The 16,014-nt window shown below is 37.3% G+C and overlaps 1 protein-coding gene across 1 annotated transcript in view; it reads right to left on the bottom strand.

Annotated features, from left to right (window-relative positions):
* The window catches only part of LOC150089552 (pre-mRNA-splicing factor 38B), a 187,914-nt gene that overhangs the window by 123,374 nt on the left and 48,526 nt on the right, over positions 1-16,014 (bottom strand). Inside the window, exon 3 of the mRNA XM_090390026.1 lies at positions 14,654-14,844. Coding sequence (XP_090246152.1) covers positions 14,654-14,827 — 174 coding nt within the window. The 5' untranslated portion in view covers positions 14,828-14,844. The remainder of the gene's footprint in view (positions 1-14,653; positions 14,845-16,014) is intronic.

Raw genomic sequence — 16,014 nt, 5'->3', positions numbered from 1 at the left:
ACTATGACCAAAGATCAGTTTCGTTTTCGTAAAAACTGATCTACCCTGGACCCTATGATAAAGGCTGAAGCAAATGTGTGAAATGCATTCATAAAGAATGAACATTTGGTCATAGTGAGCTTAGATATAGAGAAAGCCTTTGAAACCACATGGTGTCATGGCATCCTTTGTGACCTACATGTCCTAGGACCGCAAGGCCATTAACCATCATTAATTCAGAGCTTTCTCAAATATTGAACATTTCAGGTCCATTATCGAAGTGTACTCTCCGGAATCTCCATGCAGAAAGAAGGAGTACCACAAGGATCAGCCTTAGTGCCACAATCCTTGCAGTTAGAATACACACACTAACAACAACCATCCCAAATTCTGTAGAAACTTATCTTTACGCCAATGACCTCATTATATGCAGCCACTCTCAAAATACATTCCATTGAAAGGAAACTCCAGTTGTCAATAAATAAAATAAAATTATTGATGTTACAAAATATTTACCATTTTGTAACATCCATGTACCCTGAACCTGAATTGCATTTGCAGTAAATGATATAAGTTTCCTAGGTTTAATATTAGATAAGAAATTAAAGTTCCTAAAAACACACACAGCATGTACAAACTATCTGTCTGAAGAAAATTAATATCCCCAGAATGCTCTATGTGATGTCATGGGCAACTGACCGATACTCCCTTCTTCACTGTATCAAACCGTAATCCAATCCTGACTACAATATGGTGCACATGTATATAACTCAGCTAGAAAATCGGCATTATAGTGCCTCAATATCATTCAACACAATGCCCTTAGAATAGCTCTAGGTGCCCTCCGAACATCATCAGGTTAAATGTACTTCAGTATATAGACTACCAATTCATAGTCAATATACTGAAGTACATGACTGAAGTCCATTATCCATTCAGAGACACAGATGCTTATGCTTACATATGCAGCTGAATTAACTTCAGAGTCTTCCCTCACATCCTATCTGGCCTTACCTCTTTAATCAGTCTTTTGTAAACTACTACAGGAATAAACCAAATGAAAACGAACCTGCTGGAATCTGACTGAAGAATCTAATGCAGAATTGGAGTGTCCCACAAGATAATATCCACCCGTACACAAGAAAAACGGAGCCACCACAGGCCACATTCAAACCATTATGCAAGATCTTTTTTCAGAAATGGCAAAAAAGGTGCCAGACAATCAAAATATACAGCAGCTACATTTAGTTCATGCATCGGCAAACACACACTGTCTGCAAATATATATTGATGGATCTAAATCTGATACACGTGTAGGAACTGCAGTGGTTCTTTCAACCTGTGTTATGGCCAAAACCTTTTCACCTAGTTACAATATTTATACCGTCAAACTTCATGCAATCAAAATGGCTATTGTATGATGAGAACATCTCAGTATATAGACTACCAAGGAATTCAAGGAATCAGTATACTGATTCCTTGAATGCAGTAACTGCTTTATAACACAAATATCCTTCTTCCTTATTTATTCCTTCAACTTCCATTTTACTGGAACACCCTTTTCTATAGATACTGCCATGGAAACTGTTCTTCTGATATGGCTTCTATAATTCCCCCTCTTTCTTCCAAACCAGTCGAAACACGTGCCACAACCATCAGCACCCTTTTACTGTCCAACTTCACACTCAGAGAACCGACTTTTCTTCCTCATTTATTCCTTCAACTTCCATTATCAGAAACAACCTCTCTTCTTCACACGTATTTCCTGAAATAACAATCTACAGAAATGCAAGTCTAATGTCAATCAGTATCTTCTTTTATCCTCTCAACCTTCAATCCTGCATGGTACTAAGTACAATAAATTCTAATACCTCTCATGCATGAGAGGTATTGGGGTCTGCATTTAAAAAAAAAAATCCCTATTCTCATCCTGTTTTGAAAGAAATCAATGCACAGTTGACAAATCTCATAGAATACAACACAATCGTAAAGTTCTGCTGGATTCCTGGGCATGCTGGAATACAGGAAAAAGAGAAGGCCGATCAAGCAGCTAAAAATCCACTCAACCCAGTGTCTTCACTTGCCTTAGTTCGATACATAGACTGCAAACCCATTATACAACAGGCATGTATTGACCAATGGGCATCAGTGTGGCAGCAACAAACTCAAAATAAGCTCTTTGGAAGAAAATTCAAAAGAAAATGAATTTTCTTTTGAATGAATGAAAAGAAGTTCATTCTTCTGAAATAAAGAATGAACTTCTAGTTCATTAGGAAATCTAGTTCACAGTTTAAACAGATGTGAAGAGGATGTCCTTACAAGGACATGCATTGGGCATATCCATCTCATCCACTTCACTTGTTGACAGGTGAGAACATTCCTCACTGTTCTCATTGTCCCACCCTAGAACCCTGGTACCATTCTTGCTTTGATCTAGTGTTTATTATAGTGATCTTAGTGCTTCCACAAGAGACATTGTTTTGCTGTGCAGTGACTACTACTAACTGGTAGGCCTTACTTCCACGCAGTCCGGGGCGGGCAGCCAGGTGAGTCCTGGTCGGCAAAATAGGCCTTGACTAATGGACTTTGTTAGTCTAAATAGATTGTGTAGTGTAGGACTCTTTGGAAACGAACATTGTGTTACCAAAAACTGTTAATTATTGTTGTGTTGCATCATGTCAAAAGAACTGACTACAGCTCAGCCACGGGCTAAGCTAAGTCTGACTAGATTGACCAATGAGAGATGGATGTTCCTGTGTGCGACGATCCAGTTGACCATGCATGCTTAATGGAAGAAGACTCTTCTAATGACTCATCAGTTATCGAGTCAGTGCAGAGAACTGTTGCAAAGCGGCTCAGAGAGGACTCCTCCAATGAGGACGGAGACTCACAGGAAAACTTCAAGGAATTGAAGATAGTGCGTCAGCAGCTCCATGATTATATGTTCAACGACTCGAACAAGGTTAACAGAGCGGCGATGTACAAAATCCTCAGTATGTGGGACCAACTGGAAGCCAAGGCAATAGAAGTTTTTGCCGAGAACCAGTCGGTCAAGGCGATGTTGAAGATGAGTTCAGTCCTCAGTCAACATTGCGCCTACTTTGTATGCGGGTGTCGTGCGTAGCCAGACGAGCTTACCACCAAAAAAAGAAGGAAGTGCACACCATATTAATAAAGGCTGATACAGATTCTCTTAAGACCAGTGAAGATGTGAAACAAGCTGTTTTACAGACTGTAAAGCTTGTTCTAAAGAGTGTCAATGTTTGTCGTCTGAGAACTATTAAGGACACAGTTGTGCTTGAAGTAGCCAGTAAAGAAGATGCGCAAAAGATTTTAAACTGTGAAACAATTAAGGCGAAGGGAATGAAAACTGAAGTCCCTAAGAAGTTAGGCAAGTGCCTAATTATTTATGACGTCGACACAGATGTCGAAAAAGCTGATTTCCTGTCTGAGATGTTCGAGCGGAACTTCAGTTCTCAAGGGATAGATAGAGCTCAATTCCAAGCAAGTGTTGTTATCCGGTCTATTGAAAAAGTTACAAATAAAGATACCAAAAACTGGATCATTGAGGTTCCCACAGAGTTGCGGAACATTCTGATCAAGAACAGCAGAGTGTTTCTACATTGGTCGTCATACAAGGTGCGAGACATCTTTCTTACGGTTAAGTGTTTTAAGTGCTTTGCCTTTGGGTATCAAGCAAGAAGCTGTAAAGCCAAAGCTGTTTGTGGCCACTGTGCTAGTGAGGGACACTTTCAGAGGGACTGCCCTAAAAAGGCCGAGAAGTCTACCTGTGCGAACTGCTTGAAGCGTGGAGGTACTTCTGACCATTCAGTGTGTAGTAGGGAATGCCCTATCTGCAAGTTACCTAGAGGTGATTAAAAGCAAAGTTGCTTATGGAACAGCTCCATAGGCACTCACTCTGGTACAATTCTCTCTTGGTCAGTTCTCCTGCTGCTCAGCAGACAGTGTTGGGTTCCTTTTGACTGTCTGTCTCCCCCAATATGTGCTGATTTTTGCAGTTCTCAGCCTAAGCTTGTATAAATTGTACAGTTGTATATAAGTAAGTAGCGCTTGAAGCACTACTGTAAATAAGAGTTTTCACGCATGTTAACAGAAGTTAGTTTTGTGTAGCAACTGCTTGTCATTGCAAATATACAGTTTTGTGTATATAATAATTGGTGTAAATATGGTGCATATAGTGTATATATAATGTAAATATGGTGCTTATTGTTGTATATAATGTATATATAGTGCATTTAGTTGTATATAAATATACATAAGTTGTATATATAAATATATATCGATGTTTTTAATGGTGCAAATTTTTAGATGACTTCTAAATTGATTTGAGTTTTTGATTTGGTTCTGATCAGAGCAATCAGATCTTAATAAACATTGTGTAAATAGCTAAAAATTAAAGGGTAGTAGCGACCTGCCTCCACTAAGCTAGAGAGGGTAAACTTTCCTGCTGAATCTCAGCAGGGAAGGCTAAATGGGTCGAAAATAGCTAAATTGCGTTGTTGCACCTCTTGTGCCAGGAAACGCACCAGCTGAGTGTACATATGATAATGATGATGTCCCACCCTAGATTGCCCACTTTACACCATTTGGCAAAATCAATGGTTTAGCTCTGAGAAAGGTAGACATTTATATGTCCTTATCCCTTTCGTTCATACTGTGAGCCAGCAAAAGCCTTGGCTCCGGTTTGGACAGGCTGTCTTTTGTGTCCTGACTGGACATGGCTTGCGATCGAGGTTGCTCCAGTTGGGGTTAGTAACCCCCAGACCTTTGCTCTTGTGGAGAGCCAGAAACAGGCCTTCATATTATGCTTGAGTGTCCCAACCATACTGACTTTCGAGTAAGGCTAGAGGGAGGGAGGGATGCTCGCACTCTCCCACTCCACTTGTGGAGATTTTTGAGAGCAGTCACTTATTTGTCACTCTCCTGGCACTTTGCCAACCCAGGGTGATTTCCTTTTGTGAAATAAACAGATAATAATAAATAATAATAACATTTGACAGATTTGTCAATTTTGTTAAGATCACTTTGGGCAAAAAAGTGTCATTAAATAGGGCAACCTACCTCCTCATGATGGGGACAGAGAGACCGTCCCCGCTGCAAGGCTAAATGGTCCTTCTATTTTAGTTATTTGTTATTAGAATGGTGACTTGTGGTAATGACCACATATTAACACTGTTGATTAACAATATTACTAATCTTGATTGAAGGGTAAGCAACAAGTCACAGCCGAGAACTATTTGCATATGTGCAGAAGCACACAGGTGGCAACTAGGATGTAGGTTCATTCAAATGACATAAGCATAAGAATGATCTTTTTGTCAGTGTGAAGCTTAGACATTTTTGACTTTATTTTTCGTGGGCGAGTGATCTCTAAGAACTTTTAGAAAAAATTGTTGAAGAAGTGTCTGCTAGGACTGCCACCTCCATGCAGCCTGGGGTGGGCAGCCAGAGTGATCTGGTCGGCAAAGCGGAGTCTAGACGAAAGATAGGACAGAGAATAAACTTTCACCTACTCTGAAAGAGTGTGGTGTCAAAGAGACTGAACTTTGGTTGTTTGAATTGAGATTCTGATAGTTTTCTTTGTTGAAGTGGACTACTTCGGCTAAATTTTACTAATTGAATTAAACTGGTTTTAAACTTTTGTATTAACTTAAGTTTTTAAAGTCTGGAGAAGGAATATTAGCACATTTCCATGCCCTCAAATTTTAGATTATTACCATGTTGTTGTTGTTGTTGTTATTTGGTTTTTAAGAGCATTAGCAACTAAGGCCATATTGCTCCGGGGATATGCAGTGGTCATTCCCTGACCTTTCCACATCCTCCATATTTGGTGGACACAGGCTTGAACCCTGGTCTAATCAAGAAGCGTGTGCTATGCACTGCTGCTCCTGCCCACCTGGCTACGGAGGCAGCACCAAGTAACAAGGGCTGCTATGAACAGCATCGTAGGAATGTGGGATATCTTAGAGGATAAAGTGATTAGGATGTTTGTTGAAAAACATGTTATAGAAGCAAAAATAAGAGATTTCCAAGGGTTGGCAAAACAGCAAAAAGAGGAATTTGAAAGGTATGCTTCTATATTAAAGAAAATGTCCAAAAAAGAATCAGTTCAGGAAAAGGACATGCATGTGGCATTTATTAAAGCCAACAGAGAAGAAATAAGAACTAGTGATGAGGTGGAAAAGAAAATACATGAAGAGGTGAAACGTAGCATGAGAAAAGTCAAAGTTAAAAGGTCAAGAAAGATAAGGGACACAGAAGTGCTGTTTGAATTAGACTCTTTAGAAGATATCAAAGAATTGCAAAGTAACAAGAAACTAAAGGACATTGATATACGAGTGGAAGTACCCAGGAAACCAGGATTAAAAGTTATTGTATATGAAGTGAATAAATAAACTGAAAAAGAGGAATTCGTTTCAGAATTGTGGGAGAGAAATTTACGAAGTATAGAATGACTGGAAGAAGTTAAGAAAGAGGTTCAAATTAGATTGGTCTCAAAAGTGAGTGCAAAGAATGTAAATAATACAATTTTAAAGCGTCCAAAAGAGTTACAGAAATATTAAATATAAGAGGAATATACTTACTGTCAATGGATGTCATATAGGGTGAAGAATATTATCCTTGTCCCTAAATTTTTTAAATGTTTAGCCTAAAGCCATGTGGCACATCAATTTAGAGGTAAGACCAAGTGTGGTCACTGCAGAGGAGAGAGGGCCACTTGTATAAGGATTGTATTAAAAAGCAAGATGATCCTATATGTATTAATTATAAAAGGAAGAGTTTCAACTTTGGCCAATCTATGAGAAGTAGAAATTGTAAAGAATATAAAAGAGCATAGGAACAGTATAAAAATAGATCCAATTATGGATAATACAAGAAAAGATATTAAGAAGCTTAAGGTTATACAAGTGAATGGCCAAAGTTTGTATAATGTGGCTGTACAATTAATTAAATAAAAATATGGAAGAATTGGCAGTGGATGTTCTCCTCCTGCAGGAGCCATATGTGGCTGATGGTGTACCCAAGGATAGGATTGCCCAAAATGGTAATGGTTGTCAGGCTGCTGTTGTAGCATATAACAGAGACCTGGTAATGACACAAATAGTCTCTAATATTGGGAGTATATATTTTGTGAGTATCTACTGCCAGTTTAGGGGTAATTTCCTTCTTTCTAGTTTATTTAGAAAGAGTTTGTGAGATATTAGGAGGGAAAAGGATAATAATTGCAATGGATACAAGTGCAAACTCTAGAACTTGAGGCAGTGACAGTACTGACACAAGAGGTGAAATGAAGAAGTACTGATTAGTAATAGGCTTAATGTGATCAATAAGTTAGGCCAGCCCTCCACATTTTCATCAACACTCGGAGAATCAAATATAGATATTACTGTAGCGACTGAGTCAGTATGGAATAAGATTAGGAAATAGTGTTATGGAGAGTTGGTCAATGAGTGACCACAGGTGTATATATTATGAAGTTAGTGATTGGAAAGTCCCATGTAATATGTTTGTTAAGGATAGGATGTTGATTCGGACTATGAATTAGCTGTGTTTTAAAATAAGGGTGAATTGTTGTCTTTGAACAGACAAAAATTGGACAGCAGCCTAGCACAAGAAAGGTCTGAAATTGTGGGCAATATATTAGAAGAGGCTTCTTGCAGTTCTAAAAAGGTGCCAAAATTATAGAACCGTGTTGTGGTGGAATGCTCAGTTGTCCGAGGCAAGGAGAGGAGTAATGCAAATCGATTCTGGTCAACAAGTGGACGTGTGCAATAATTTAGGACTAGCAGGTTCAACTGTAAGAACAATTATAAAACAAAGGATTAATTTTAGCAGTAGGAAAAACAGCTGTTCCACTACAGGCAACTAAATTGACTAGGGCCAGGCCAGCTATCATGATTCAAATGGAGAGACTTAGAAATAATTTTATTGAAGATAATATCCAACCCAGAATTCCATTAAGTTTAATTATTATTAAAGAAAAACCGATTAGCCTATATGAAAATCTGAAGAAAGTTCACCTCTGAAAAAAAAAAAAAAAAAAAGTGGAACCATTTAATACCAGTAAGGGCTGGTTCAATAGATTTAAAAAGCTCAATAACCTGCACAACATAGCAATCCAGGGTGAAGCTGCAAGTGCAGATCAAGAAGGAGTCAAAACTTTCAAAAAAGAACTTGTTAAAATTAGTGAAGAGGGGTGTTATACTGTTCAACAAGTTTTTAACAGAACTTTTTGGAAACAAATGCCTAAAAGAAGTATCATATCAAAAGAAGAAAAAAACCATGCTAGGCTTCAAAGCAGTGAAGGATCGGTTGACTTTACTGCTGGGTGGTAGTGCTGTGGGGGATTTTAAATTAAAATCCATTTTAGTTTACCATTTGGAAAATCCAAGAGCTCTTAAAGGTTCCACTATATCAAACCTACCTGTAATTTGGAAGGCTAATAAAAAAGCTCAGGTAACCAGGCCTCTTTCATTGGTACTCGAATTCTTCTTGTCCAGCAGTGGAAAGATATTGTGCAAAAAATAACTTTGATTACAAAGCAATTCTGATCATAGACAACACACCAGGACGTCCAAGCAAAGAGCGGTTGACTTGAACAATCATATAAAAAAAAATTTTCCATGCTTCCAAACACTACATCTCTGATCCAACCAATGGACCAAGGTGTTATTGCCACATTTAAAACTTACTACTTAAGGAACACCTTTCCCCAAGATATTAAAAGCCATCAACACTGGTGAAAATGTACTAAGCCTAAAGGAGTTTTGGAAATCCTATAACATTAAAACTGCCATCTACAACATTTCAAGTGACTGGGATGAAGTGACTCAGAAAACCATGAACGGAGAGTGGAAGGCAGTTTTGAAGGATTGCATAAAGGATTCCCAAGAACCCAATGATTCGGTTGAGAATGTTAAAGTGCGAATTGTTGAGCTCGGAAAAGAAGCAGGATTTGACAAAACTGATGACAACGTACAAGAGATGATCGACAACAGGGAAGGCTTCTCTAATGAAGAACTCATGGAAATGACAAAAGAACAAGAGCATGCAATTAAGGGAGATAACCAAGATCCCACAGATGAAAAACTGATAATGTTGCTAACTGCAACAGGACTTAGTAAAGCTTTTGAACACTTTTAAAAAATGTGTGATTATTTCCGGGAGAACAACCCTGACATGGAACAAAGTTCTAAGGTAATAAGAAATTTAATGAAAGAAATGAATCCCTACATGATATTGTATGAGAGGAAGAGGGACAAAGTACAACCCAAAACTGCCAAAATTTTCAGTCCAAAGATACGAAAACTCAACAGACCAGGGCCATCAGATTAATAATTCACGATTTTAATCATTTTAAATTTAATTTTGATACATAATGAAGTTACTTAGCACATAATTATATACGTATGTAATATAGAATATATTTTATACGTAGAAATTTTTGTATATTAAATAGTTTGACTGACATTTGTGCATCTTTTCACTACTATTTATTATTGATTAGGAAATATCCTATGGCATAGACAGCAACTCAGAAATACATTTGTTACCTTACAGTTGTCTGTACTGTAAAGTTCTGAATTGGTGCATATTGAGATAGAATATAAATCAAAACAAGACTAATTGATATACCAATGAGCTACCACAGCTTTGATGGCTGTTTGTAGCTGAATGTATCTGGACAGTATATTTGAGTTAATAAGAATAGCTACTCCTCCACAGGCAGGAGACTGAGCTTCTGTTTCTTCTATACATGGCATAATTTGTAAATTTTGTAAATTTGTAATTTTTGGTGAACTTGGGGTGATAAGAATATTTCACCACAAGCCTCAGTGGTGATAAGAATATTCCCTGAAAACATACTTCTACAAGATCAAACTGAACAAGTAATTCCTTTAAGTTGTCAGAATTGTTGCTTGGTTCCCTGGAGTTCCATTGTGTGATTTTAGACATTATTTAGGTTTAGCTATGAACTGGTCTGACTCTTTTTGTGAGTGGAGCATGTCTGTTTTGTTTTGTCTATTTTGTTTGCAAAAATAGGGCAGCCGGAATCAACAATGTCATCCACATGGAGTTCTAAAACGCATCCCTCATTATGTAAATATCCACTTCCATACTGTTCTGAAGTAAAGGCTTAAAAAAAAAAAAAAAAAAAAAACTGGTTAAAGGCTTAAAAAAAATTGAATCTTCCACCCTACTTTCTTCAAAGAAAGTAGAGTGGAAGATTCAATTTTTTTTTAAGCCTTTAACCAGTTTTTGATTTTTCTGCATCATATGAGACCAAAGGAGTATCAGTTGGGATGCTGATTGGGGTATTAGTAGCCTTGCTAGTTTTCATTTGAGGCATATATCTTTTTTTGGAAGTTAAAAGTGTAGATTTGATCTAGTTTGCTAGATGGGTGTTAGGAGGAATCGACACATCTGTTTGGGCTGCAGTAGAAAGATAGCTTCAAGTGCAAGCAGCACTAGGTATGTTAATTAACTTGTCAACACAACTCAGGATATGGGGGTTTATTTTCTATTTTGTATTTTCTTTTCAGTTATTCATAATTCACATGCTTTGGAAAAGGGTAGTAGTAGTAGTAGTAGCAGCAGTAGTGGCATGTGATGCAAGAAAGCAAGTGTATGAGCTTATGCAGCATCAGCCAAAAAAAAAAAAAAAAAATCACACCATTGCCTCCAAATGCCTGTCCAGTTCCTTCTTAAATTTATTCAACCTATCAACTTCCACAACGACAGATGGACGTTTGTTCCAGCAATTAACGATCCGCTGGCTAAAGGCAAATTTCCACACATCTATTCTACATCTGTCTTTTCTTATTTTGAATTTATGCCCCCTTAGGTTCGTAATCTGAACAAGTGGAAGGATCCCATCAGAATTCAGCGTGCTCAACCCATTCAAGGCCTTATATACCTCAATCAGATCACCGCGCAGGTGCCTAGTCTCCAGCCACTGCAATTTGCAGAACTTAAGCCTCTCTTGGTAAGAGGATCCCTTCATTCCTCTCACCAGTCTTGTTGCCCTTCTCTGTACATGCTCAAGTAAATCTACATCCTTCCTAAAACGAGGCCTCCAGACCTGTACGCAGTACTCAAGGCATGGCCTGACCATTGCCTTATACAGAGGGATAATCACCGCCTTTTCCCTGCTAGCAAACTTCCTATATATCATTGACAAAACCCCATGACCTGCCCTAGCAGCCTGTCTGCATTGCCCAGAAAACTTCATATCTGACTGCACAATTACTCCCAGGTCTTTTTCATTTTCTACCACTTTAAGTGTAGTACCACACAGTTGGTATGCTTCTCTGGGGTTACTTCTATCCATATAAGTTGCATTTGCCAAGGTTAAACTTCAGTTGCCACTTCTTAGCCCATCTGCCCAAATTATCTAGATCCTGTTGCAGTAGCACACTGCCATTACTGTCATTAACAACCCTGCCAAGCTTTGTATCATCTGCAAACTTCGACATTAAGCCTGATATACCTTCATCAATATCATTGATAAATATACAAAACAACAGTGGACCTAACATTGAACCCTGTGGGACTCCACTAATAACATTAGTCCACGAAGAGCAGCACCCATTGATTACCACCCTCTGTCTTCTCCCACTTAACCAACCTTTTATCCATTGTAGCAACTTACCCTTAATATCATTCTGCTCCAATTTGTACAATAGTCTTCCATGCGCAACAGTGTCAAAAGCTTTCCTGAAATCCAAATATATGATATCAAAATTATTTTTTGCATCCAGTTCCTTTGTAACCACATCATAATATCCTATCAAATTTGTCACACAAGACTTTCCCTTAACAAACCCATGATGTGTTTGAATTATTACTGCAGTCTTGTCTAGATGATCCTGCAATGCATCTTTAACCAGTGACTCCATTATTTTACCAGGAACAGAAGTTAAACTAACTGGTCTGTAATTACTCGTGTCACCCTTCGATCCCCCTTTGTGAACTGGGGATACATTTGCACATCTCCAGTCCATGGGTACCTCCCCTGAGTCCAAGGATGCTCTCATAATTATGGCTAAGGGTTTGCTTGGTTGCTTTGCCGCCTCCTTTAATATAACTGGATAGATCCCATCCACCCCAGGTGCTTTTCTTATGTTTAACTTGAACAATTTCTCCTCCACTTTGCTTTCAGTTATTCCAAAATCATTAAGTATTCTGCTACAATTTGATAACCTTCTGCCATTTTCAAACCTTAATAATTCCTCATGTGGGAATGTAGATGCAAAATACTCATTCAGTTTGTTTGCTATCTGAGCAGGATCACCAATAGTCGAACCATCGATGTCAAGTGGACCAATCAGATTCATCCCCTTCCCTTTAGAGTTTATATAAGTAAAGAAATTCTTGCTGTTTTTCTTAGCATCTTTTGCCAAGGATTTCTCGTAATTTGCCTTCGCCTGCCTAACTTCCTTTGTCACCTGATTGGGTGAGTGACTTTCATTCTGGTTTGGCAAACAGGGGTTATAACTGAGTAATCTGATCGAGTACTATGGGACAAATGGCATCACCTCAACATGACTACTGGGAATGACTGTATTTCTGGAATTTGAAACAATGTGAACAGGATTTGGAATGCAAGTTTGAATTTTTGACAGTTTAAATAGCTTTAATTGTGGAGAGTAAGTCTGAATGTTAAACTGGCAGATCTAGTCCAGTTGGGATGAGATTATCATCTTTTTAGTCATCAATTTATTTTGCATTATTTTTTGATTACTGAGTTTCTGCGTCAATTCCCCATCAAAGAAAAGAAGGTCCCACTTGATGATGGCATCTTTAGAAAAATTTAAGGTATTGTTGGGAGAAATGGATACTGGCAGTCCACTAAATGTTATCTTTAACAGCCACTAAGAATGTTTTGAGGTGGCTGTTTCAATCAAGAGGTCTCTGGATTTCTAGCTGTTACACCATTTTTAGTTATCCAGCAACATATTCCAAGTATTTTTGGATTAAGGATGATAACTTGCCCATCAGTAGGGTGGATAGAAAATGTGTCACCAGAAAGGTTGGTATGTCATGGTACTGTGTTTTTGTTAGAAGCCTTTTAGGCTGATTAGAATCATAGTCCCTGTGAGATGGTTAAGTTCTTAAGCTTGGAAGCTCTAAATGGGGAAACTGTTTGAGCCCATGATAGTTCAGGAACTCAGCAAAAAAAAAAAAAAAAAAAATCAATGCCATGCGAATCATGACCAAAACAGATGGCAGTCTCATTCCTTTTGGCCCTCTGGGTTTAACTGTTACTACCAACATTACTATTACTAGCCTTGCCACAGGCAGGAGCAGTGCCATTTGGTGGCCAAGCATAGAGTTTAGTACAGTTAGTAAAACTAATTAAAAGTTTAAGGAAAAGGTACTTTATTTCTTCATTGGGTTATCTTCTTAGTGCTTTTAAGAAAGTAGATCTACTTCACAGAAAAATTTAACAAGTAACAACAAAAATAAAGAAACTCGTTCACAGGAGAACAAAATGCTTTTTAAGCACACAAGAACCACTTGGCACTCAGGGCTGCATGAAAATGGATTAATATAACACTAATAACTATTCACACAAACACTACATAAAAAGACAGTCAACACAACACAGCCTTAAGAGAGAATGAACAAACAGACAATGTACAAGTCTTATACTAACCTACCATCAGAGACTTCAGTGGGATTCCACACAGCAAAGGTAAGTCCCAAAAAGACCACTTTTGGACAAGAAGTTTTTGCCTTAACCTATAAAGAACAGGGATGACCCTGTTTGCAGTGAAGGTTTGCAGCAATAAGAAGCAAGGCAAACCTGAGGATTTGACTTACTCCCTATCACTGTAAACCTTCCTCCTTTATTTTCTCAACTGTTTCCGGATATGAATTCATACGGCTTTTTCTGTAAATTTGTTTTCATTTAAAGAATATTTTATCCTAATGAAGTTTAAAATATATTGGAGATGACACAGTTGTGCACTCCCTTTGTTAGATCAGAAAATGCCCTAACTGAAGAAATCACCTAAGAAAAGAGGGAGGGGACAAACAGAATTTTAAACATGAAGTTCTACAAATCATGCTCTAGTCCAGTGGTTCCTAAACTACTGAGATTTATTGATCCCTTCAAAAATCAAAACAAGTTTGCAGACTCCTGTGTGTGTGTGTGTGTGTGTGTGTGTGTGTGTGTGTGTGTGTGTGTGTGTGTGTGTGTGTGTGTGTGTGTACACTGGGTTTACTGAAAAGAAAATCCAAAATTCAGTTGTGCGAAACACACCCAACTTTATTCTTATTTTTAACAGATATATAATAACTTTATTTATCATCAATTTGCTAAACATACAACGAATAATTTGAAATATGTATACAATTATATACTGTATACTAATCATATCAAAAATAAGTAAATGTTCTATGACAAAATTTGTTGTGATTCTATCAATATATTGATATCAATATAAAGAAAATAAGCACATATTACTTGAAACTTTCTGAATGTTTTGTGGACCCTCTGGAACTGGTCTATGGACCCCCCAGAGGTCTGCAGACCCCAGTTTGGGACATGCTGCTCTAGACATTAATTCCATGTATGTGTGAATGTTTTATGGACACTGTTTATAGATATTAATACTACTTCAAAGATTAGCAATAAATTACTCACATGGTAATATATTTCATCAATTACTTCATGGTATGTTTTCAATGCATAAAGATTCACTTTGAAATATGATGATGATAATATATTTGTAAGAATCATATTATTCAAGTTCATTGTTTTTTCATTTCCCCATAATGGCAGGACATTGTTCTTTTTATCAACAGCACCTGGTGCCATGATATGCAGTAACAATTCTGAAAAGTAAAAATAAAATAATAATAAAATAAAACAGTTAAATAATACATAATCACTATTACACAGTGAATACATTAAGCATTCTCTCTCTCTCTCTCTCTCTCTCTCTCTCTCTCTCTCAAACACACAACAAAGACATCTGTTTTTTTGTTTTGTATGACAGTAACCCAAAATTTAAATTAAAATTGGTGACTTTTTATAACTTTGTCTTAAAATTTTAATTTGCAGGTTACCTGTATTTTTTTATCACTGAACTATACAGGTAACTTTCAGGTGAATTTATGAAAATAATGTTTTCTCACAGAGTACACAAACTTTTGTTATAATTTTTATTATAAAAAAAGAATTTATCTGTATAAAATAAGCCAAAAAATTGTTATATTGGTGGCTATTTATGAGAATAGTACAGTGCATCCCATGAATTTTAATGTATTTCTATGAGAAAATGGATTTGAATTTGTATGAATTTTTGTTTATGCATGTGTTCCAGGAATGTAACCCATGCGTAAATCATATCCATCCAGTATATGTATGATATGATGCTTTTGAACAAGCATATCAAAACATTTAGCCTTACTGCAACTTCTATTTTAGAATAATACATTTTGATTTCATGCACATTGTACAGTACATGGTCCATTTTGTTTGTTGTTGTTTGTTTGTTATTTGGTTTTTAGGAGCATTAGCAACTAAGGCCATATTGCTCCGGGATATGCGGTGGCCATTCCCTGACCTTTCCGCATCCTCCGTATTTGGTGGTGATGGGCTCGAACCCCGGTCTAATCAAGAAGCGTGTGCTACGCACTGCTGCTCCTTCCCACCTGGCTACGGAGGCACCTACATGGCCCATTTAACAACCGAGTTAGCTTGCAAATCTATGAATACATTACCTTTTCTAATGAAAAGGAAAAAGAACATTTTTTTTTAAATTTAATTTATTTTGTATTTTTGTAGGGTGTGTTATTTACCTACTGCAGCTTTCAATTTCAATAGTTATATAAGAGTGATACCCCTGAAACACACCTTTACAAACTGACACCTTAAAAAAAACAGTGATAAATAAGTTAGAAAAAAAAAAGAAAGAAAAAAGTTCTTGTTTATACTCTGGCACAACCACCAGGTCAGTGGAGTTGACAATAAATTATCAATACTAACATTAATTGTATTTA

Source organism: Mastigoproctus giganteus, chromosome 2 (assembly GCF_048544385.1).
Source record: "Mastigoproctus giganteus isolate SK-2022 chromosome 2, ASM4854438v1, whole genome shotgun sequence".
In the NCBI taxonomy this organism is placed as follows: domain Eukaryota; kingdom Metazoa; phylum Arthropoda; class Arachnida; order Uropygi; family Thelyphonidae; genus Mastigoproctus; species Mastigoproctus giganteus.
This window is presented reverse-complemented; position numbering and strand designations above follow the sequence as displayed.